Source organism: Erythrolamprus reginae, chromosome Z (genome assembly GCF_031021105.1).
Source record: "Erythrolamprus reginae isolate rEryReg1 chromosome Z, rEryReg1.hap1, whole genome shotgun sequence".
In the NCBI taxonomy this organism is placed as follows: domain Eukaryota; kingdom Metazoa; phylum Chordata; class Lepidosauria; order Squamata; family Dipsadidae; genus Erythrolamprus; species Erythrolamprus reginae.
Genome location: NC_091963.1, coordinates 59,224,335 through 59,250,055, shown reverse-complemented (window position 1 = coordinate 59,250,055; position 25,721 = coordinate 59,224,335). Strand labels below are relative to the sequence as shown.

General features: G+C 42.9%; 1 protein-coding gene across 1 annotated transcript in view; it reads right to left on the bottom strand.

Annotated features, from left to right (window-relative positions):
• Nucleotides 1–18,732, bottom strand: part of LOC139153829 (uncharacterized) — a 28,395-nt gene extending 9,663 nt beyond the window's left edge. The window contains 1 exon segment of the mRNA XM_070728249.1: nucleotides 18,540–18,732. Within this exon segment, the coding sequence (XP_070584350.1) occupies nucleotides 18,540–18,732 (193 nt within the window).
• Between the last annotated feature and the right edge of the window lie 6,989 nt (nucleotides 18,733–25,721).

The following is a 25,721-nucleotide window of genomic DNA, read 5'->3' as shown; positions in this document are numbered from 1 at the left end:
ATAATATTGAACAATAATCAACTACCAACACTTGACATAAATAAGGGAGTTCGTCAAGGTTGTCCTATATCACCATTGCTATTTATTATGATTCTTGAAACTCTATTAATTAAAATAAGAGCGGATCCTAAAATAAAAGGTTTAACTGTAGGAGATGAAACTTATAAAGTTCAAGCCTTTGCAGATGACTTAACGTTTATAATTGAAGAACCGATAACAACAGTTTCTACTTTACTGCAAGCTATTGAACAATATGGAAAGGTAGCAGGTTTAAAGATAAACAAAAGTAAAACACATTTTTTAACTAAAAATATGAGCAAAACACAAGAAATCAAATTAGAAAGCATCTCTGGAATAAAGACTGTTAAAAAAGTAAAATATCTAGGAATAAATCTATCAGCGAAAACAATAACATTAAAAAATGATAACTATACAAAATTACTAACAGAAATTAAAAAAGATTTAGCAATGTGGAATAACTTGAAAATATCATTTCTAGGAAGAGTTGCAACAATTAAGATGAATATTCTACCCAAGGTTTTATTTCTCTTCCAGGTAATACCAATAAATCCAGGGGGAATCTTTTTTAAAACTTTGACAAACCTAGTTAAAAAATTTATATGGCAAGGGAAAAAAGCAAGGATAAAAATAAATTGCCTAGAAGATATTAAAGAAAGAGGAGGATTTGGACTTCCAAATTGGAAATTATATTATCAGGCCGCCGCATTAACATGGGTTAGAGATTGGATAACTCTAGAGAACAAAAGAATATTAAACTTAGAAGGACATGATCTCATGCTTGGATGGCATGCATTTGTATGGTACGACAAGGAAAAAAATCACTCATATTTTAAAAGGCATACATTAAGGAAGTATCTACTAGAAGTTTGGAAAGATATAAAGAAAAATCACTTCTTAAATATCCCAGAATGGCTTGCCCCCCTAGAAGCAATAACGCATCCAAAGTCCATAAAAGACAAGAAAATATCTTATAGATATAAAGAACTATTAAACGACCAGATGAAGCTGAAATCTAGGAATAAATTACAAGAAGAAGGGATAATAATAGACTGGTGGCACTATGCCCAGATTCGATCTAGATACCAGAAGGATAAAACTCTTTATATTTTTAACAAAAGTAAAAATCTGTTAAGTAATCTAATTACTACTAATCCAATCAAAATGATAGGGAAAATATATAAATTCCTCATTGTTCATAAAAACATAGAGTTGACTTTAAAAGATACAGTGATCCCCCGTTTATTGCGTCCCCAACCATTGCGAACAGGGTACTTCGCTATTTTTCAACCCGGAAGTCAAAAATACCATCTACGCATGCGTGCCGGGCACGCATGCGTAGATGGCAGCGGCTTCCCTGGGTCTTCCCCCTCTTGCTGGCGTCAGCGAGGAGTTTCCCCACCGCCCACGCAAACTCCTCGCTGCCGCTCGCCCGCCCTTCGCCTGCCCACGCCGTTCGCTCCCCCCTCTTGCTGTCGGGAGGGCGAGAAGCCCTCCCCAGCACCCGCTCGCCCGCCCTTCGCCCTGGCGGAGAAATTCCAGCCCCCACCTGGTCCCGCCCGCGGCTCGGCTTCCCTGGCTGCTGCTCCGGTCGCCCGATCGTCTCCTGCCTCCCGTGCCGATGTTCCCTGCCAAGCCTGGCTCGGATTCCCTGGCTGCTTGGCCGGGGGGGGGGGCTCGGCCGAAAGGAGCTGGAGACGCAGAGCTGAACACACCCCTTCATCCCCAAAGGCCGGCCTTTTTGTCTGGGAGGGAAGATGACGTGCCGGTGGCACAGGGGCGAGGGGCGGGAGGCAAATCGCTGCGTCTCCAGCCCCTTTTGGCCGAGCCCCCCCCCCTCCGGCCAAGCAGCCAGGGAAGCCGAACTGGGCTTGGCGGGGAACATCGGCACGGGAGGCAGCTTCTGCAGGACATGGGCAATGGGCGGGACAGAGAAGCGGGGAGAATCAGGAGGCTCCTTTGGCAGCTGGGGGCTGCCTGGCTTTGTTGTTTTGGCTGCAGCGGGTGCCAGGCAGCCTCCAGCCGCCAAAGGAACCTCCTGATTCTTCCCGCTTCTCTGTCCCGCCCATTGCCCGTGTCCGGCAGAAGCTGCTGCCTTATTGCTCTTTGCCGGCGGGATGCAAAGTGCTGGGGTGGGAGGGTGTCCTGACAGCCCCCCCACCCATATGCTTCGCCTCCCGCCGGGCAAGAGCGCTCGGGTGGCAACTTCTTCTAGATACGGGCGATGTCCACGCTCTCTCTCGGCGCTTTCGAGCCGAGTCCGTGAGCGAGTTCGCTCCCGGACTCGGCTCGAAGGCGGCGAGAGACAGCGCCAAGGAACGGGCCTGTCCACGCTCTCTCTCGGCGCTTTCGAGCCGAGTCCGTGAGTGAGTTCGCTCCCGGACTCGGCTCGAAAGCGCCGAGAGACAGCGCCAAGGAACGGGCCTGTCCACGCTGTCTCTCGGCGCTTTCGAGCCGAGTCCGTGAGCGAGTTCGCTCCCGGACTCGGCTCGAAAGCGCCAAGAGACAGCGCCAAGGAACGGGCCTGTCCACGCTGTCTCTCGGCGCTTTCGAGCCGAGTCCGTGAGCGAGTTCGCTCCCGGACTCGGCACGAAAGCCCCGAGAGACAGCGCCAAGGAACGGGCCTGTCCACGCTGTCTCTCGGCGCTTTCCAGCTGAGTCGGGGAGCGAGTTCGCTCCCGGACTCAGCACGAAAGCCCCGAGAGACAGCGCCAAGGAACGGGCCTGTCCACGCTGTCTCTCGGCGCTTTCCAGCCGAGTCGGGGAGCGAGTTCGCTCCCGGACTCAGCACGAAAGCCCCGAGAGACAGCGCCAAGGAACGGGCCTGTCCACGCTGTCTCTCGGCGCTTTCCAGCCGAGTCGGGGAGCGAGTTCGCTCCCGGACTCAGCACGAAAGCCCCGAGAGACAGCGCCAAGGAACGGGCCTGTCCACGCTGTCTCTCGGCGCTTTCCAGCCGAGTCGGGGAGCGAGTTCGCTCCCGGACTCAGCACGAAAGCCCCGAGAGACAGCGCCAAGGAACGGGCCTGTCCACGCTGTCTCTCGGCGCTTTCCAGCCGAGTCGGGGAGCGAGTTCGCTCCCGGACTCAGCACGAAAGCCCCGAGAGACAGCGCCAAGGAACGGGCCTGTCCACGCTGTCTCTCGGCGCTTTCCAGCCGAGTCGGGGAGCGAGTTCGCTCCCGGACTCAGCACGAAAGCCCCGAGAGACAGCGCCAAGGAACGGGCCTGTCCACGCTGTCTCTCGGCGCTTTCCAGCTGAGTCGGGGAGCGAGTTCGCTCCCGGACTCAGCACGAAAGCCCCGAGAGACAGCGCCAAGGAACGGGCCTGTCCACGCTGTCTCTCGGCGCTTTCCAGCTGAGTCGGGGAGCGAGTTCGCTCCCGGACTCAGCACGAAAGCCCCGAGAGACAGCGCCAAGGAACGGGCCTGTCCACGCTGTCTCTCGGCGCTTTCCAGCTGAGTCGGGGAGCGAGTTCGCTCCCGGACTCAGCACGAAAGCCCCGAGAGACAGCGCCAAGGAACGGGCCTGTCCACGCTGTCTCTCGGCGCTTTCCAGCTGAGTCGGGGAGCGAGTTCGCTCCCGGACTCAGCACGAAAGCGCCGAGAGACAGCGCCCCCCGGGCCCCCAACCCGGGTTTGGGGGGCTGCTAGGAAGCCCCCCATGCCGGCGGCAAACAGCCGCGCCGCCCCCAATCTTCGGCTCCTCGCTAGCGCTGTGGGAGTAAAAACACCGTCTGCACATGCGCAGACGGTGTTTTTACTTCCGCATCGCTACTTCGCGAAAACCCGCTCGTTGCGGGGGCTCCTGGAACGGAACCCTCGCAACGAGCGGGGGATCACTGTACTATGATAAGATGGTGTAGAAATATTGGCAAGGAAATAGACATAGACACATGGGAGAAAGTTTGGATTAACAACTGGAAAATGACCAAATCAGTTTCATTAAAAGAAAACCAAATCAAAATGTTCTACAGATGGCATCTCCCACCAAATAGGATAGCAAAAATGTTTCCCAAAACATCCCCATTATGCTGGAAATGTAAGAAGGATATAGGAACCTATTACCATCAATGGTGGCCATGTGGTAAAGCTAAAATATACTGGAAGATGATAGAGAAAATATTAAAAGAAATAGTAAAGCAAGATATAGATAATACCCCGGAATTCTACTTATTAGGAGTTACCAATCAGACTTTCAAGAAAGAAATTCTTTACTTAATTATACACATATTAACTGCGGCTAGAATAATATATGCGCAAAATTGGAAGGGGGAGGAAATCCCCAAGGAAGAAGAAGTTATAGTTAAAATATTAGATTGCGCTGAAATGGACATGATGACAAGACGATTAAATGATCAAGAAGATATTAAATTTTATGAAACATGGAACAATGTTTATAAATGGATAGATAAGAAAAAATAAGATATATAAATTTATTTTTAGTTAATTTTTTGTATTTGTTTTTACCTAGGTGATAACAATATTAATATTAGTTTAAATGTATTTTTTGATGATTATGATATAGTAGTTTATGTATAAGTAACATATTAAGAATTTTGGTTTATATACGTATAGTAGTTGATTTGTTTGATGATTATGATATAGTAGTTTATGTATAAGTAACATATTAAGAATTTTGGTTTATATACGTATAGTAGTTGAAATTAGTTTAAATGTTTTGTTTGATGATTATGGTATATTAGTATAGTAGTTAAAACTACATTAAAGGTATTTTTTGATGACTATGTTATATTAGTCTACGTATAAGCAATATATTAAGAATTTTACCTAATATTTACATTGTACTTAAGATTTGTAAAACTTTAACCCAAAATTACTAGACCTTTTAACATTTAACATATATTCAACTATGTATTCTTTTTCTGTACTTGAATGTATACTTTCAAAAGAAGCGGGGGAAATGCACCCCCACTTTATGTTTAATGTTTGTATGTGTGTCTGTTTATTTCAAGAAAATTAATAAAAAAAATTAAAAAAAAAAGAGACACAAAAGGAATTTTATTCACTTCACACAATCTCTACCGGCCCAAGGTCCTGGAGCTCACAGCCACCTGTGGGAACCACGGTAGGCAATCACACACACAACGTTTTCTCTCAGAAACACAGGCCACCCACCTTGTGAGTCCCTCAGTGAAGAACGAGCCAAAACGAGGGTGATCAGTCCTCGCCTCTGTCCCTCAACATAGGGAGAGATAGACTCGTACCAGTCTCTAAAAAGTGTCCACTACAGAGGCCTCGCCTTAGGACTTGCCTTTTATCTTGGAGACTCGGTTACTCTTCCAGGCCGGCGTACAGATGTCCTGATCTCTGGTTTCCTCTCAGGAGTGGTTCTTGGATCGCAAACCGTCAGCGTGGCTGCCCCGGTATCAACAGGAAGGTCCTCGGAGAAAATTTTCCGATGGTGCCTGGACAGTTCCTCTTTCACACCTGGGGCAGACGCCACCGAGGCGGGCGTCCAGAGGGATCCAAATTCCCGTCTAGTCCCTTCGTGGTCGCCAGAAAATGTTGCAGAAACACAGATGTTTGATGCCAATAAGGGACCAGAGACCACAGGAGGATACAGGATACAGGTTTATTGCATGCAGTTCAGCAGGATAAAATGATGTCTGAACAGTTGTAAATCTGTCCCTTGGGGTTTTTTACACATATTCAAAAAGCGGAGAATAAAATATCCAATCAAACATCAAAGGGGCAAGGTTATATGATGTAAAAATACAGAGATGAGAATTACAGATCGAAAGTACCTGTGGTCGGCACAAAGAAGAACTTGTGGTTAATCAGTGATTATATTCGTATGAAGTTATTGCTAGCTGACATCCTATCTTACACCATCAAAGCTTTATTCTCTTCCTGAGCACATTTCTTGGTTACGCGTTCAAATAGGAGCTGCACCCCACCCGGGCACAGAGGAAACAGAGGTGTGAAAACGGAAAGATCCTTTTGCCCGGCTCTCAGCACTTTAAGAATGCTAAGAGTACAGCAGATATGTAGGACAAAGGTCATATATTAAAAAAAACAGAATTCAGCAAGAGATGCAATATAAAATGATATCAAAGCAAAGCCCAGCTTCCTCAGTTGTAGTTTGATGTGTAGGACAGAAAAAGACAGAAAAACACTAATGCACACACATGGCACTAATTATTTATGTACCTTGTGAAAAATTTAGCACTTCTGTTCACCTTCAATGCACAGTACTTTTGCAGTAAGCCTTTTAATTTAGAGAATAAGCTTTCTAATATAAATGATATGATCAGCAATTATAAATTTTCCAAAAATGTCCAAGATGTTCAGACAAGATCATATTTGTGTAACAACGTTCTTGCAAAATATTGCTGATAATTTCAATAAGACCTGAGAGCAATGTACAGAAATTCAATGAATGAATAAATAAATAAATACCAAATTCAAATAGAGTTGTACACAATTTCTATTAGCCAATTCTAACCAGAACCCAACTATTTTCACAAGATATATTTTCTAGGAATTTACTATGAGTTTAAAAGACTGACTAAACACATTCAGACTGAATATCCTGTTCTGAATTTCTGTCAGCTGCTTGCTTTCAGCCTCTGTTTCTACACTCCTTGTTATGGACGTAATGCAATTCTCCATCTTGGTTACTGTCCAACATAAAATATCATTTATTTGATTATTAGGACTCTATTCTGATACATTATTTGTATCAATATACATTGTCCTCATACCACAACTGTTTTGTTCCCATTCAAAGGATATGGGAACAATTCAGCTTTAATCTTTAGGGGAGTTAAAAATGCCCCTTTGTTGATAGGATAAAAGCTACTGTTTCACTTGATTTCTTCAAAAGAATTACATCTCTCAAAAGGCATGGAGATGGCACTAATACCACTGCATAGTTGCATAGTTTATTAGTATTTTCTCTCTCCCCCAAGGATCATTTATCAAACCAGAATGAAAGCATATGCACAATATGCAGAGTAAATATTAATAATATTCAAATGCAAAACTTTTCAAAAACACATTGAGGTTTTGTGTTTATATTTCCACAGAATATTTCTTCATTTAATATTTATTAACATTGCAGTACCTACACAAGAGCAATAATAGATTAAAATGTAAATAGATAGAAAATGTAAAAGCTGCCAATATTAAAAGATATTTTCTAACATGCATGCTACTTCATAAAAAAATTAAATCTTCAAAATATTTATAGAAAATATATGTTCTCTCATTTCATGCTTGATATAGTTCCTTTAATGCTTTGCATATAATCACTGATTAAATCACACATGTAATTATTTCAAAAAACTCTTTGGAAAACTCGATAGAATGCTATAAAAAGATCCACTATTAAAGGAAATATCTAATATTTTTAATCACATATCAGACCAGTTTTTGGGGGTGTCCAGTAAATGTGATAAAAATTTACGTACAGTATTATGACCTTAAAATCACAATATTTTTCTAGGATTGTTTTCTCCCTGTTTTGTATTAGAAATAGTGTTTTATATACTGATACTTGCTTATTGTATCAAGAATAATTTGTTTCTATTACACTGAAAATGCAACAACAAAATACCCCTCCACATTATTTCACGCCATTTCAATTACTTGTGAAATCATACTTATTGCAGTGTTGATGTTTATGCTTTCACATCAAATAGCTCGCATAGCTACTAGTCAAGCCTAGGAAGAAGTCTCAAGTGCTATTAAGTTGGGAAGTAGGTCAGCAATCATGTAACCCTCTCAGGATTTGTTGATGGGGTATACTTTACTGGCAATGCAGAATGGGGCCATGAAAGCATGCCTTGTTTTGTAATCTCAGAATTTTTAAGCATTCCAAAAAGCATTCCACTTTTTACATTACCCCATATAACAGATTATATATCATGAATGTTTTGTAAGCAAATAAATGATATCTGGTAGACAGATTGTGCATGAGAGAGGAGATGATTCTAGAAATAGAATTCCTTTTTCTTCCTGTCTTACACATTTGTAAAACAATTCTGGAACTTGATGATCAGACCAGGGATAAAATAACAACAACAACAACAACAACAACAACAGAGTTGGAAGGGACCTTGGAGATCTACTAGTCCAACCCCCTGCTTAGGCAGGAAACCCAACACTACTTTTGACAGATGGTTCTCCAACATATGCTTTAAAACTTCCAGTGTTGGGGCATTCACAACTTCTGGAGGCAAGGTTTTCCACTGATCAACCGTTCTGACTATCAGGAAAATTCTCCTTAGTTTTAAGTTACTTCTCTCTTTGTTTAGTTTCTACCTTTTGTTCTTTGTGCTTTGGAGAATAGGTTGACTTAGTCATATCTATCACCTTTTAAAAGTAGAATTGACTCCATGTCATCTCTAAGAAATTTCTTTCTCTCAGCCACATTTTACTAAGTATCATGTTTCAGGAGGTAACAGATGCAGTCAGAAAGCATTCAAGGCCATCCTATGCCCATGCACCTGGGCGGAAGTGGAAGGAAGACTAGCCATGCTGGCACAATTTGAATGGGCAACGTAATACATTTGTGGGCAGGGGACAAGGAATGTGAACTTTCAACTGGGTGGGAAACTCAAATTCGATTTTCACAGTGTAAGTGCCAGGATTGGTCTGGCAGTAAATTGGAACTTTGAGGAATACCTTGACTAGGATTTTGATTTAGTTTGGATGCTACTTGGAACCTTGCCATTGTGTTTTGTGCATAAACTTTGCACATTTCACCATTGTACCCATTTTTTCACCTGCACATGCACAGAATGTTTTTTATTATTATTATTATTTATTAGATTTGTATGCCGTCCCTCTCCGGAGACTTGGAGCGGCTCACAAAAACAAAACAGTACAAATCCATGTGGCCACCATAACAGTTCTCTAAACCAGTGTTTCCCAACCTTTTTTGAGCCGCGGCACATTATTCACATTTTCAAAATCCTGGGGAACACTGAACGGGGGGGGGGGGGGGGGCTAAAGAAAAGTTTTGACAAAAAAAAAATCTTCCTCCATTTCGCTCTATTTCTCCCTCACTCTTTCTCTCCCTTCCTTCCCTTCTTTCTCTTTCTCCATCCCTCTTTCTTTCTTCCTCTCTCTTTTGTTCTCTTTCTCTTTCCCTCCTTCCCTCCCTATATGTCTTTCTCTCTCCCTTGCTCTCTCTGCCTCTCTTGCTATCTTTTTCATTCTCTCTCTTTTTCTCTCTCTTTCTCTCTCTCTTGCTATCTCTTTCTCTCTCTCTGTCTCTCTTTCTCTTTCTCTGTCTCTCTTTCTCTCTCTCTTGCTAGCTCTCTTTCTTTCTCTCTCTTTCTCTTTCTCTCTCTCTCTCTCTCTCTGCCTCTCTTGCTATGTCTCTCTTGCTCTCTCTCTCTCTCTGCCTCTCTTGCTATGTCTCTCTTGCTCTCTCTCTCTTTCTCTCTCTTCCTTTCTTATCTGCGGAGGCCGGCGAAGGTTTTTCTTATTTTAAATGTTCCGGGTGGCAGGGGGATGCGGAGCCCGCACGCACCCACCCCCGACATTCCAAATCCTGCCTCAGCTGTGAGAAGAAAAAAGCGCTCGGTGAAGGGACTGCATGCAAGAGGGGCCGGGCGGGCGTTAGCAGCCCGATGAGGAGGACGAGAAGCCGCTGCAGCCACCCCCAATCCCCCCCTTCCCTGGGTACCTTCCCAAGGCCCCTGGAAAAAGGCAGGAGGTAGTAACGAGGCGCGAGGACAAGCAGGCAGCTTGGCGGAGGGGAAGCGCTGACGGGCTCTCCTCCTTCCCCACCCCTGCGCTTCTCTCCCGCCCTGGCTTTTGCTTCGCCCACAGATTTCCCCGCAGTTCAAAAGGAGGCAAGAGGTGGCCTGGACGAAATTGCGGGGAAATCATGGGGCGAAGCAAAAGCCAGGGCGGGAGAGAAGCGCGGGGGTGGGGAAGGAGAAGAGCCCATCAGCGCTTCCCCTCCGCCAAGAGGTTATTGCCGCCGCCTCTGCCTCCACTCAGGGAGCCATCGTGGTTGAGCTGAGTGAGAGGAAAAGGCGCGGTGACCACGGTGGCTCCCTGAGTGGAGGCAGAAGCGGTGGCAATAACCTCTGTGCTTTCTACGGCAGCGTGGCTGAGCTGGACGGAGGGAAGCGGCAGCTCCCACTCGAGGAACCCACGGCAACGGGCGACGGCTTGGTGGGAGGCGACGGCGGGAGACACAGGCGGTGGGAGGAGAGGGAACCAGGAAGCGACTGTGAAGCCCAAGACCATCCACAGGACGACACTCAGGCAGGGGCGCCGGCAGCGCCCCGCCCAGCTGGAGCTTCTCACGGCACACCTGGCCATGTCTCGCGGCACACTACTGTGCCGCGGCACACCGGTTGGGAAACGCTGCTCTAAACCACTGCCAGCTGCTGCTACCAATATGTCCAAAGTGGGCCAAACTAGTAGACTTTGATCTTGGAGTCCTAGGGGACAACCATTTAAATATGAGCCAGCAGTGTGCAGCAGCTGCCAAAAAAGCCAACACAATTCTAGGCTGCATTAACAGAGGGCAGAATCAAGATCACGTGAAGTGTTAATACCACTTTATAAGGCCTTAGTAAGGCCACACTTGGAATACTGCATTCAGTTTTGGTCACCACGATGAAAAAGGATTATGAGAGTTTAGAAATAGTGTAGAGAAGAGCAACAAAGATGATTGGGAGACTGGAGGCTAAAACATATGAAGAATGGTTGCAGGAACTGGGCATGGCACATTTAATGAAAACAAGGACCAGGGTAGACATAATAGCAGTGTTCCAGTATCTCAGGGGTTGCCACAAAGAAGAAGGAGTCAACTATTTTCCAAAGCACCTGAGGGTAAGATAAGAAGCAATGTGTGGAAACTAAACAAGGAGAGAAGCAACTTAGAACTAAGGACAAATTTCCTGACAGTCAGAATGGTTGATCAGTGGAAAACCTTGCCTCCAGAAGTTGTGAATGCCCCAACACTGGAAGTTTTTAAGCATATGTTGGATAACCAACTGTCTGAAGTAGTGTAGGATTTCCTGCCTAAGCTTCCATACTGGTAGGGAAAGTATTTAGATTTCACTGCTGGATCAGACTATAAATGTTTACCAATTGTAGCAAGGAGAGTAAGTATTGTCTAACTATTGTTCTTAGGAGGATTGTTCTTTTCTGTACTCAGCTATTGGATCACTTAGACTGAGTAAAGTTTGACTGAAAGAATTGACTCTCTGAGACCTAGAAGAAAAAATAGGATATTTAAAATATATGGGTATTGTGCATAATGAATAGAAAGCAAAGGAAATTCCTAAGTAAGGATGTGGTGAAGCTGATGAGGTGTCTCCCAGGGGCCACTGCCAGCAGGGACAGGAGGCGGAGTACAAATATTGTCAAAGCTGTGAGTAAAGGTAATAACGTTGATGGGGTGGTGCATCTTGGCACAAATGATTTGTCCCAGATAAATATTAATGTAGTAAAAAGAGATTTCCAATGTCTAAGTGTGGAGCTTGGCAGAATAACTGATTCAGTGACTTTCTCAGAGGTGTTACCAGTTTGTGGTCAAGAGGATAAAACAACTTGTATCAATGTGTGGTTAAGGCAGTGGTATAAAGCTGAAGGTTTTGGCTATGTAAGTCATGATGTCAGTAGGTGGTCTAATAGGGAGTTGTTTAAGAGGGATGGTTTGCATCCATCATACAGAGGCACCCAGGTGCTCAGTGAGGAGTTCAGAACTTTTTTGGACTGGCATTTAAACTAGTTAAAGGGGACAGAGATGTAACTGATGTGGATGATTTCTGTCCCCGAACAATGAGGATAAATCAGTTTCTGGAAGCCTATGAAAAGGGACCTGGAAATAAAATAGATGCAGTTGTTGATGATAAGGGGCAAACTAATAATGATAATAATGTTCTTTGTGTAATGTGCATGAATGCTCGAAGCTTGAGCAACAAGCTCTGTGGATCTGGTCGCTATAAAAGATACATGGTTTAAGGATTCTAATGAATGGGAAATATCCATAACAGGATATACATTGTGTAGGAAGGATAGAAAAGAGAGAAGGGGAGGTGGAGTAGCCATTTATGTTAAGGAAAGCCTAAAAACAATACTAATTCAAAATACATGTAAAGATCTGGAGACTCTCTGGGTTTGCATGCAAACTAAAGAGGGTTCTGTCATCAGATTTGGGGTGATCTATAGGCCTCCAGGGCAATCTGAGGAATATGACAACAAGATGGTGGATGAAATTACCCAAATGGGAGTAAAGGGAGATATTGTGGTTATGGCTGATTTCAACATGCCTGATGTTGACTGGAATATCCCCAGTGCCCTTACATGCAAAAGTAAGAATACAGGAGCAGTTCTGGCACAGCTGGTTAAGACACTGACTAGAGGGGAGAATATTCTAGATTTAGTTTTTACGAATGGAAATTGGGTTTCAAAGGTTAAGGTGGGAGAAAATTTAGATTGCAGTGACCATTTATGTTTGTGGTTTGAGGTAAAAATTGGTTGTGACCAATCTTATATTGCAACCAAAGTATTGGATTTCAGAAAAACAAATTTTAATGCAATGGGGGAATATTTAAATAATGAATTAAAGGGGAAGGATAAAATGGCAGAAGCAAGCACCAAGTGGACTGTATTTAAAAAGGCCATCTTAAAAGCCACTGGACTGTATGTAAGGCAAATAACTAAAGGTAAAAGGAAGAAGAAACCGTTATGGTTTAGCAATGATGTAAGGGCTATAGTCAATGCAAAAAAGGCTGCCTATAGGAGGTATAAAGAGTCTGGAAATATAGCTGATAGAGAGGTGTATAAAATGGACCCAATCAGCATGGCTTTACTGAAAGCAAATCATGTCAGACTAATCTCATTGATTTCTTTGACTATGTCATAAAGGTGTTGGATCAAGGTGGTGCCATGGATATTGCGTATCTGGACTTCAGCAAAGCCTTTGATACGGTTCCACATAAAGAGCTGATAGATAAATTAATGAAGATTGGACTTAATCCCTGGATAGTTCAGTGGATTTGCAGCTGGCTGAAGCATAGACATCAGAAAGTTATTGTTAAGGGAGAGTATTATGAGCAGAGACAGGTTACAAGCGGTGTGCCACAAGGGTCTGTTCTGGGTCCTATTCTTTTTAATATGTTTGTGTAGGGGAAGGTTTGGTAGGGAAAGTTTGCCTATTTGCTGATGACTCTAAAGCAGTGTTTTTCAACCAGTGTGCCGTGGCACACTAGTGTACCGCGAGACATGGTCAGGTGTGCCGTGAAGCTCAGAGAGAAAGAAAGCAAGAGAGAAAGAAAGCAACAGAGAGAGAAAGAAAGCAAGAGAGAGAAAGAGCAAGAGAGAGAAGGAGAACAAGAGAGAAAGAAAGCAAGAGAGAGAAAACAAGAGAAAGAAAGAGAAAGAAAGAGAGAGAGAGCAAGAGAGAGAAAGAAAGCAAGAGAGAGAGGGAAGGAGAGAGAGAGAAAGACAGAGGGAGGGAGGGAGAGAGAGAGCAAAAAAGAGAGGGAGGATGGAGAGAGAGAGAAAGAAAGAGGAAGGAAGGGAGAGAAAGAGAGAGGGAGAAAGAAATAGAGTGAAGGGGAGGAAGAGAGAGAGAGAGAATTTTTTTGTCCAATCTTTTTTTAGCTGCCCCCCCCCCAATGTGCCCCAGGGTTTCGCAAATGTAAAAAAATGTGCAGCGGCTCCAAAAAGGTTGAAAATCACTGCTCTAAAGTGTGCAATAGGGTTGATATTCCTGGAGGCGTCTGTAATATGGTAAATGATTTAGCTTTACTAGATAAATGGTCAAAGCAATGGAAACTGCAGGTTAATGTTTCCAAATGTAAAATAATGCACTTGAGGAAAAGGAATCCTCAATCTGAGTATTGTATTGGCAGTTCTGTGTTAGCAAAAACTTCAGAAGAGAAGGATTTAGGGGTAGTGATTTCTGAGAGGTCTTTTTCTGCCGTCAATCTTCTATGTTTCTATATTCCCCCCATTTTTCTCTAAAGGAAAGCATTTGGGTGAGGCTTTAACACCCTCATTGTGATAAGTCCCTCCCACAGCAAAATAAGGTGAGGAAAAGGAGTGAGGGAGAGTCAAAGGCCCCCACCCCCAGCCGGGCTGTGTTAAGAGTCTCCTCAACCATCAAACAAGCATAAGGGGACCGAGAAAGAAAGGCAGCAGATAGGAAGGCATTTTCCGTACCTCACAAAGCATAGACCGGCTGTTGAAGAGGAGGCCCCAGTAACACTCAAGGCCCTGACCAGGCCAGCTGCTGTGCCGTCAATCTCTTCCCAGTAACATATATTTGACTGGTTGTAGGTAGAAACCAATTTCTGCTGAAGGATTATGATTAAGACAAAAGGCTAAGGCCTAGAATTAGATGTAGGAGAAGCATACATCCTGTTCATCACAGACTGAATCAAAAGAGGGGTTGTAGGAGAAGTCAATCCCTTTTATACCTTTGATTCAGTCCTAAATACATCATTGGGTGGTCATTACTCACTCACTTGTAGCCTAGCTCCACCCTTCTTGGAGAAAGTGATGTGTCCAAAGTCACTTATTGGCATTTTCAACAACACAACACCAAATAGGTCATTCATTTAGCTTTCAGACACCTTCAAACACTAAACAATTTTCCCCTGCATAAAAACATTAGAAATACCACTTTTAATTAGTTAGCCTTACCGTGTTAGCTCTTTAATTAGTTTTCCCCCAGCCTCCCCTCTAAAGGAGAAAAATAAAAGGTTGGCTATTAAAAGAGTCCTTAATAATGAAGCACAAAGTGAAGAAACAGAATTTGTGAACATTGTACTAAAGTTATTCTCAGATGTTTCTTGCCAAATGCCAATCGTTTTCCCCTGCATTCAGTCTTTTCTTACAGAAATTATTTTTCAAAGTTATATACAAAAAAATGTTTCATATAAACCTTCTCTATAAATGGAAACAAAGCATCAGCCATTCAGAAGTGCTATCAAAACACCTATATTTATTGCAGGTAACAAAAAACCCATGTTGAAAAAATATCAAGCAATTATTACACACAACCTTAAAATATGTGCCATTTCTGATAAATCTATATTTGCAGCAATTATCTTTATACTGAAAATTTATAAAATCAACGTTCTTCTGCCTTAGCTGAGGAGCTAGCTCGGGTGCTATTGTCATGAGGACTCAGCATTAGAGACAGTATCTAGCTCTAATTCTGTTGATTTGGGGTATTTTTTAAATTGGCATTGAAATATTTTTCTGAAAGAGCAAAGCAGAAAGAGCAGAAGAGCCATTTTAAAAAATTGAAGCAAATGGTAAAAGAGGGAAGTAAGAAGCATCTGAGGTTTTAAGGATCAAATACGTCTTTACAGCCTGTCAAAATTGTATGTGCATGGAACTCACTTGCATAAAAATAATTCTCCCAGTTGGAGATTATATTTTTACATTTATTCCATTTACATCTTTCCTCAATCCAGTAAGCCCCTTGAAGGTTTGCAATATATAAACAACAACAAAAATGAAAATGAAAAGAAAAACCACATCATAATAAGATAATAGAAAAATAATGATGTGAATAATAAATTTAATACATATTTTCTTTTCTTTCTATTTTATTCTAATATATTTTAAAGGTTTTGAATAAGAGATTGGACAGCCATTTATCCAGAATGGTATAGGATCTCCTGCTTGTGCAGCATGTTGGACCAGAAGACTTTCAAAGTTTCTTCCAACTTTGTTATTTGATTGTCTGTTAATATACTTTATAATAGCCATAATATGAGAGGTAATTTCAGAATAGATGCTGAATAGATTTTAGATACTAAGTATTTTAATTTAGCTATTAAAATAATATCATGTGAAGATCCTACTTTCAAACATAAAAAATAATTGAGGTTCAGATATTCACAGGACTTGAACAAATTCAGAAATTTAACAATATAGTTATTCTGTACTTTTAGAAATAAAATCTAAATCTAGGCCATTGATACTTTCCTCCTGATACTTATAAATAGAAATCAGTATGGGCTCTGCCATTTCTTTTTAATAACCATTTTTATTTCAATGCTTCATATAAAGATAATAATCATATAAAGATATCCTATTCACTCACTGTTATCATTCTACCAGTAAATTCAGCTGATTTGTAATAGAACTGTAGTCAAAAAGAGTAACTAGAAATAGAAATGAAATATCAGCAGGCTTGGAAAATCCCAAATCTATGCAGGGGCTATCATGTGCAATGCCCCTGCAAGGATATTAGCAGATATGCAAATCTCTTTTTGAGATGAGAATAATAAAATGTCTCATTAATACTGAACCAGATAGTTTGAATGTTAATTGCGACGGATGCGGAATAAGCATACAGACCACAGACCTGGCATTTATGGGTCACTTTATTAATTCAAACCTGGATCTGCAGAGGAAATCAAAGGAAGCGGAACTTCTGTTCCAAACATTCTTGGGCAACTATGGGTGAAGCTCCATTGCTGAGCAAGGGAGGGGTGCCCTTGACCTTGAACTTCCCTTGGCTCTCTGCCATGCCCAAGGCATGTGGGAAGGCTCACTCCCAGCTTGTTGCCTGTAGGCCTGCGGTAGGTGAGCCCCAAAGGCATCCCCCCTCCACCACCCTGGTTGGGTCTACCTTGAGTTTCTGGAGAGGGGCACAGTATCACCTTCCAAAAGGTGCCCAAACGAGATCACACAGGTGCTGTTAGCCCCATTTTTCACCCCGTACTGCCCCAACAGGGTGGTCAAATCTCTATTTGGGGCCACTGCTCCCCCCCAAACCTGCACCAGCTCATGCTGGCACCTCTGCAAGTCCTTTTAAGCATTGGGGCCAGGCCCCTCGCCAGGCAACCTAGTGCCATAACTTGCGGGTCTGCTGCTGCGTGCCCCACCCCATCAAGGGTGAGCCTTTCTCCTGCCACGTGGGACACTGGCCTCACCTATTGGGCCAAAGGCCTCATATAATAACAGCTTGCTCTGATGAGCCAAGCCGCACCAGAACATTGGGGCCAAAGCCCTTTGCCAGGCAATCTGGCACCATGATCCACCGTTCTGCTGCTGCTTGCCTCCCATCAAGGTCAAGCTCTTCTCTTGTCACAATGGGCCAAAGGCCTCACGTATCACTAAAGCACCACTCCCCCTTTATGCTGGGGGGGGGGGGGTGTAACAGCCATGTCTTCCTCCTGGGCCTCCTGGGCCTTCCTGGCCGGCTCAGCATTCAACTCCACACTATGGGCTGAACTTTCCAATTCAGCCTCCCGAGGTCTGGCTCCTCCATTCTATCTCCATGTTGTGTCCTGGTGCTGGCCTACCCAGGAAAACTGAGATGGACAACAGAACAAATAAATAGCCTTAATTAGGGACCATTAAGGGGGGCCCAATAAGACCCCGGCCTTTGCCGGTAAACTGAGACTACAGGTCCATGGTCTCACATGGCCCCTCTTTACCACTCGAACACCATCTGATGACCTGGTGCCCTTCCTGTCCTGTTCCCTTAAACCCTTCGCATGAATGTCAGCTAGGCTCCCAACTGTGCAATCTCTCCCTGGAAGATTGAGACTGTCTCCCTCCAATCATGCCTGTAATTGCCAACCCTTCCCTTTAGGGGTTATGGTCTGTATTTTATCACCAGGGCATGCCCCCGGCATCTCCACCAATCAATAGCTAAATTACTCCCACGCCCTCCACCCCCCCAGAGGCCTTTAAAGACTGTAAGCGACTGCTAGGTCCCAAGTTGAAGGGGGGCAGAGGGGAGGAAAAAATATTAATTGGATTTCAATGCTGCCCCTCTCCAAGGACTCGGGGTGGCATAGAATATCTCCTCATCTGCAGCTACACCAGCGTGGACCGACTTAAGAAGCCATATAGAAGAACTGGCAGTGAGGGAACATGTGAGGGAGGGGGCCAGAGGGTAACCTCCTTGCCCCTCTTGAGAAGAAAGAAAGGGGTGGGGGGGAGGGAAGATGCACCAGACCAGGCCTTTCGCATTTGTACGTATCCTCTCTTATTAGCAAAATATGGTGTTCTCAGGGGTGGTAAATCGCAGCCTACCATATGCCATCCTGCCAGGTTACACGGAAATGTTCCCCTCCCACCTTACCACATGCGCCCCCTTCCATGGGGCATTCCTCGATTTGCACTAACATTGACTGGTAGTAGGTACTTGAGCAGGGTGCAGGGCATAGTCACTGAGCAATGCCCTGCATGTGTATGTCAAGCAATCTCCCTTGGTAAATGAGCTATGGCATTTTTGGGGTAGTGAAACCCATAGCCTTCAGGACGCCACTGAAGTGGGGGGATTGATTAAAGGGGGGATTGAATGGCTGTCTGCCCTAATTGATCCCAAAAATAACCAACTTAAGTGGCAGGCTGAGGAATGTCTTAAACCCATGCTGCCCTGCATACCATCAGCACCAGACAGCTGATCAATGTTTCCCCTAACTGTGAAAGAGCTGTTGGTTAGGAAAGGTTATACCTGTGCTGAACTTATCTTTCCTCTTAGGTGATCTGCCCACCATACTAAGGGAGGCTTGAAGCCACCCAGTATAGCAGGGCAACTGACCCAAACCTTGGTTTGGTCCATATGGGACCAATGTGAACTTGCTGGTGATTAGGCAGTGGCTCCGGCCAGATCTGCCATTACACCATTGCATGAGGGCGATACTGGAGTGTTCTTGACCCTTGTATCCTTCATTGTTGATGGTGTATCTCAGTGATGGCAAACCTATGGCATGGGTGCTACAGGTGGCATGAGGAGCCATATTGCTGGCACGCAAGTTGTTCCCCTAGCTCAGCTCTAGTGGGCATGTGTGTACCGGCCAGCTGATTTTTGGTTCATACAGAGGCTCTGGGAGGATGCTTTTGCTTTCCAGAGAGCCTCTGGGGGTATGAGGACGACATTTTTACCCTCCCCCTGGCTGCAGGGAAGCCTTTGGAGCCTGGGGAGAGTGAAACACAAGTCTACTGGGCCCACCAGAAGTTGGGAAACAGGCCATTTCTGGCCTACAGAGGGCCTCCGGAGGCACGGGGGAGCTGTTTTCGCCCTCCCCAGGCATTGAATTATGGGTGTGGGCACTCACACATGGGCGATAACACGCATACACGCTGTTTCAGCAACTGAGGGAAAAACGGTTCACCATCACTGGTGTATCCTGAAAGGTATCACTGAGGCCAACTGCATGATAGGTGAAGTGATTCTGAAATAGACCTGGGACTAATGTTCCCTCTAATTTATTTATTTTTTATTTTTTGCTGTGAGCAGAAAAATATAGTGTGTGAGCAGCACATTTTTATGCCTGAGCACCTTTAAATAAATAAATAAATATACTAACTAACTTAGTCTAGAACTATTTTAACCTTATTTATTTATTTTCTCTTCAGCCAGCCATATTCTTACTGGGATTTTAACCTGCAACCTTCTTTCTTGCAAGGCAGTGGTTTTAACCTCTAGACCACAGGCTCACCTCTGCTTCAGCTTGTGCCAGGGAAAAATCTTATGCAGTGATGGGCTTCTACCGGAACGGTCAGGAACACAGTTCTGGTAGCAAAATTTGGAGCTCCACCCCAGAGCACCCAATTTGTACTGAAAGATGGGTTTTTTCCCACAATTTTTTTTTATTTTCTCACCAATCACAGTACAATGTAATGTACCAACAACATCAAATTGTTTAAATACATCAATAATTCAATTTTTAAAATTATGGTATACAAATCCAATGCTACCTCCTTTACTTTTGACATCTGGATAATAAATAGCTGCTCAGATTTCTTATATTGTATTAATATGCTATTCGCTAAAACATCTTTTAAGCTGATCCAAATTTTAAATGCCTCAAGTTAATTAGGCTGTAATATTTCAAATTTCTCCACATCTCTTCCATTTCAATTTTCATATATATTTATTAACCTTTTTTATTAGTAAATGCCCATTAAAAAGGATTTTTTTAAAAAGTAAAAATAAAAACATCAACACCTTCCAGTATACAAATCAAGGGGGAAAAGACCCATTAAAATCTCAATTAATTCGAATTAACCATATTGTAAAACCTAATTCATAATAATTCCTTTGTAGGAATCATAAAAAATGCATGAGAATTAAATTTAAAAAGTAGAATTTAAAGAGGAAAGAAAAATGTGTTAAGATAAAGAAGAAAGTATATGTAAAAAGAAAAAAAGGAGAGTGAGAAAATACTACTATAAAAATAGAAAAAAGAAAGAGATTAATCAAACCAAAAAGAGAAGAAGAGGGAGGAGGAAGAAAAAGAAAATTTCCTCCTCTCTCACCAACTTCCCACAATAGCTCAGTATAACACCATCAAAAATTACCAAACCTTAAAGTTCATCTACAAACCACTGAACTCCTCCATCCCAGTCTGAATCATTAAACAATAATTCTAATTAAGAAAGAAAGAAAACATTGATAATGTTTATATCCTGTGAAATAATCACATTCTGTATCCTAAGAACCTCGTGCCCTATTCATTAACAAAAAAATAAAATAAAATAAAAAAGGAAAGAGGAAAAGAAAACGGAACCCCTGATGACCCATTGGAATCAATCTAAATATATTGCTGCATACCCAGTGGAACCTTCATGCCCTACTCTAATTTTATCGCTGCAAACCCAGCAGAATCATCATGCCCTAATCTAAGAGTATTTGTCCCAATAGATAAAATGGGTCCCTTAGTCCAATTTAAAGTTATAGCCTTTCATAAATTAAAACACCTTTCAAAATTTATGATCTGTATTTTCTATAATTCCATAGATTCTATTTTCAGTAATTACAACTAAAATAATTTCTCTTTCTTTAATGTATAAACAAAAAAGAAAAGAGGTGAATAAAGGAAAAAAAAGCCTCCAATAACCTACTGGAATCAATTTCTCAATATAACGCTGCAAACCCAGCTGAATCTTCATGCTCTACCCTAATTTTGTCGCTGCTTACCCAGCGTAATCCTTGTGCCCTACTCTATTTGTATTGATCCAAATAGATTAAAAGAAAGTTCCCCTTCCTCAATCCAACCCTCTTTCTAAATTGTAATCTATAAAATCTATAATTCTGTAAGTTCTAAATTCAATTATTACCATTGGCAAGATTTCTTTTCCTTTAAATAAGAAAAAGAAGTCAAGCATGATCTTCTGTTTCCAGGTTTTTTATAGTTTAAATCAGTAAATTAAATATCTAAATTCAATGTCCCAATATTACCAACATAATCTATTTTCAAATTTCTTAAATATAAATCAGTTAATTAAATATCTCAATTCAATCTCCAAATATTATCTGTAATAATTGAGTTCATTATTAAGTCACCTCAATTAATTCTATTATTAATTCTATTATTAAGTTCATTATTAATTCCATAATCCGTTCATATTCCATATTAATAATACCTGATGACAGTGCCTTGAATTCCAATTATTATCTTAATATATTTCCCTTACATTTTTCCATACGCTAGCTCTACTCCACCTCCCTTCTCCAAATATTGAAAACAATCTGATTGTATTGCACCTTAATATTAATTTTCCTCCAAGAAAAATATAACCCACCTCCATTTGTATCATTCCCTTGTTTCCAAATTTCAAAGATTTATGTTTAAAGTTTTACCCAAAAGATAGTTTTATAGATTCAAGCAAAAACATCTTAATTATATATTAATCACCAAATAATTATCTTGTTCCCAATAGTAAATTCCCCCTCCATCAAGCCCTTCTATCTCCCAATCAAAATACAGTCCCTCTACCCTTAAAGTTTCCTTAAAATCTAATTTTAGTTAAGGTAGTTGCCATCTTTGCATTGTTAAATTTTTTTTAGAAATATATTTTTTTCTTAAAAGTGCCACACTTTTTCACATTTCTAAAAGCAACAAAGAATAGTGCATTTGGAAGGTGGTAATTTCAAATCATACCTAACTAACTCCCTGCCCTCCGGGAATCAGCACATGCGCAGACTGCAGGCATTAGTCGATCACAAAAGCAGGAAAGAAGCTCTCTCTCCTTAATCAGAACTGGATAAAGACAGAGAGCAGGAATCACCTGAGTTCTCAGGGAATCTCAAAAGGCCAGTGAAGCAGCACCGTTCTCTCCATAACAAGGGGTGGAACTCAGAAGTAGTCTGAGAAGCAGGGAGAAACAGCACCCGGCGCCACTGCGCAGCATTGGAAAATGTTGTGCAGCAGTTCATTGTTGGGTGTATGGCTGCATGGCCGTGCACCTTAGAAGGAACAGTGCCTGGGACTACTGATAGAGAGACAATATATCAATACTTACTACTGGCGATATATATGAAGGAGTTTGACCCTCAAATACTTCAAATCAAATGTCACCCTATCCCGTATGACCCCTTACTGAACTGTAGCATAATGGAATCTTAATAGTTGCGTAGTTTACATTTCATTTACTGATTGTGAAATTATAAAGTTATATACACAATGCTGCCCTTGAGGGGTGCGAGGTCAATTATTTAAGCTAATGACGTGTATATTAGCCCCATTACTATGTTTCCTGCTCTGGTCAGCCCCCTCCACCATACTCCATGTGTGCATCGTGAAAGCCTGGCTATCACTATTACAACTAATGTTGCATTCCAACTCCTTGCCCCCATTTCACAGGCCTTAGCTCAACCTATTAGAGTGGTTTAAATATCTTCTATTTCATCTGGATACCAGCCAGCCCATTTATTTCTGCCATCAAAGGATGTGGGACTGCTAAAGACCTATCTCCGGCTTATTTGCTTTCCTCATGTAGCCACCCTCTTGGGGTTTGGACCCAGGGCTTCTGCCTTGAAAGGCAGGGACCTTAGCATTTAGACTGCTGGCTGCTCCCTCCTTAATCCTTCTGTGTGCACTAGCAGCAAATACCCTTATCATCCACTATACTAGTACCAACTTCCTTGCTATTACCAATTATCAGTTGTGGGTCAATCCATATAATTAAAACATCCCCCGATTATAAAGAATGTTTGAATGATATATAGCACTTTCCGCATAAAATGCTCACTGTATGCCATAAAGTAAGTATCGTATTCAGATAAGTATTGCCACAAATACTATTTTAATAAAATAAGAAAATTCTCATTAAATTCATTCCTCCATTTAATTTACTTCTTAAATAAGACAAGGAATTTATTTAATCCAATATGTCCCTAGACATTATTATAGTAAAGCGATAAAATCTTGTTAAATTCCTTTAGGTATTTACTTTATTTCTTAAAATAAGCCCATGAATTTATTTATTCAAATAAGTCCATATGATCCTATTCCATAATATCTTTATAACTGATGTCTACATGGATGAAAGTATGCGTCTACCTCGTGGTTCACCAAATGTGTTCGCTTGGAAGCTTCAAAATAAGCCGTCTGATAATTAATGTACTTATTTCCATGAAAAAGCGAAATGGATCCTGGATTAAAGTCTTCGCAGATAAACAATGTTAGTTTAGCTGATGGTGCAGAATCAAAAGTACAAGTATCAGGGTCAGCATATGTTTCCTGTTTAGACACAATTGATAATGAGATTTGTGCACCTACACTAAAATTTTGTTTCCGAAGTGTAGGAAAAATGGCTGCTGATGGATATGTAATTCATTTTTATGAAAACAAATGTTCTATTTTGAAAAACAATGTGGTATATACTGAAAGGGAATTAGAAGACAAATTATATATAATGAAGAATAAGAGTGTAAAAGGGAATGCAACCTTTACATGATGATTGTATCCACTATTTGCATAGAGTGTTAGGTCATGCTAATTTTGGGGCTGTGAAAAAGGTAACTGGGAATTGTAGTTTAGAAGTGAAAAACTGCAGCAGATTTTTGGATTGCTCAGTTTGCAGTAGAGTGAAAGTAAAAAGATACCCTATTCCAAAGTTTAGCACACATATAACAAAGAGACCATTTGAGTTGGTTTATGGGGATTTGTCAGGACCATACAAATCCAGTCAAGGAGGTGCTAAGTATGTGTTTGTACTTGCAGATGATTTTACAGTATATACATTTTGTATATTATTGAAGTACAAGAGTGAGGTATTTGTAAAGTTTAAGGAATGGGTTAATAGGATTGAGAGACAGTTTAATTACAAGATTGGAAAGCTGCAGACAGATAGTGGCAATGAATTTAATAGTTTACAGTTTAAAAGATGGCTTGAAGTAAAAGGGATAGTACATAGAATGATGAATCCCTATTCACCGGCTGAAAATGGGATTGTAGAAAGGAAAATAGGAATATTGAATGTTATGAGAGACTGTTGATAGACACAAATTTACCATTTCATTTTTGGGCTGAAGCTGTAAATACAGCTACCTACCTCATTAATAGGACATGGAGTTCAGTAATCAACCAGACTCCATATTACAAGTTGTTCAAGTAAAATCCCAATTTGCAACAATTAAGAATTGTTGGCTCTTATGCATATGTGTTGGTACCTGAGGAACAAAGATTTAAAGGACAGTCAAAGTGGAAGAAACTGAGATTTGTGGGGTATGATGAACACTCCAAAGCAGCGGTCCCCAAACTACGGCCCGCATGATGAATGCGGCCCGCTGAGGCCATTTATCCGGCCCATGGCAGTGCACGAGATTTTACCGATCGATATAATAAGCTCCCTAATCTCCTGTCTACTCACCGTGGTCGGCTGCTGAGTGAGGAGGTGGAGAGCCAAGAGGTGGGGAGGAAAGCGGGCCTCCAATCAACCCCTTTCTTTGGCACCTTTAGGGAGATAAACTGTTGCTGCCCTATTCCTGCTGCTTTCCTGCGCTGCTTTCCCGGACAACCAGCTTTGCTGGCCAGCACAGGGCAGCCGCCGCAACAACAACAACGGCGCTGTGGAGGCCGCTGATGCCAAGAGCCGGAAGCCCGCTCTCAAGCGTCAATGTCAGGCTTTGGGTGAGAAGAGCTGCGCACCGGCGGTGGAAGCCGCTGGGGAGACAGACGTGACGCCTCTGCCGGGAACGGCTGCCAAAGAGGCCCTGAATGGGGACAGAGCGGTCCCCACTGCCTGTGTCAGTGGCGAGGTGGCCACTGGTCTGAGACAATGTTACCTCTAAGCTGCATGGGCACATGCCCGCGCAGCCATCAGGAACCCCCTCCCGCACAATAACATGTTGAAGGTGCGCAAAGCCACGCTGTCCTGGATCACGGGAGGGGAGGGGAGTTCTTCCTTGGCCAGGTGATGGCGAGGCCCTCCCGATGCTCGCCTGCCACCCAGACCTCACACCACCTACTCTGCCCCGCGCTTTGGCCGCGCCGGGGCCAAGTAAGCCGAGGCTAGGTCCATCGCCCCCAGCACGGGGCCTGGGTGCCTGGCGAGCATTGGGAGTGCCTTGCCATCACCTGGCCGAGGAAGAGCTCCCCTCCCGCGATCCGGGACAGCGTGGCTTTCCACGCCTTCAATATGTTAGTGTGCGGGGGGGGGGGTTTCCTGATGGCTGCGCAGTTGTGGAAGCTGGAAGTGTGGGGTGGAGTAGGCAGTGGCTGCTGCTGCTGCTCTAGGCCCACCCCCGAGCTGAGCTTCCTTCGGCTTCCTTGGAGACAAAGCTGCAAAGCTCACCTGCTGCCTCCAAGGAAGCTGAAGGAAGCTCAGCTTGGGTGTAGGCCCGGAGCAGCAGCAGCCGCCTCCACCTACTCTGCCCCGTGCTTTGGCTGCACCGGGCAGCTCTGGTGGGCGCGGGGCAGCAGGGCAAGCAGCGAAGGTGGATCCTCCAAGCATTGGTCGAGCAGGAGAGCACCGGCAGCAGTGGCACTGAGCAGTAGCC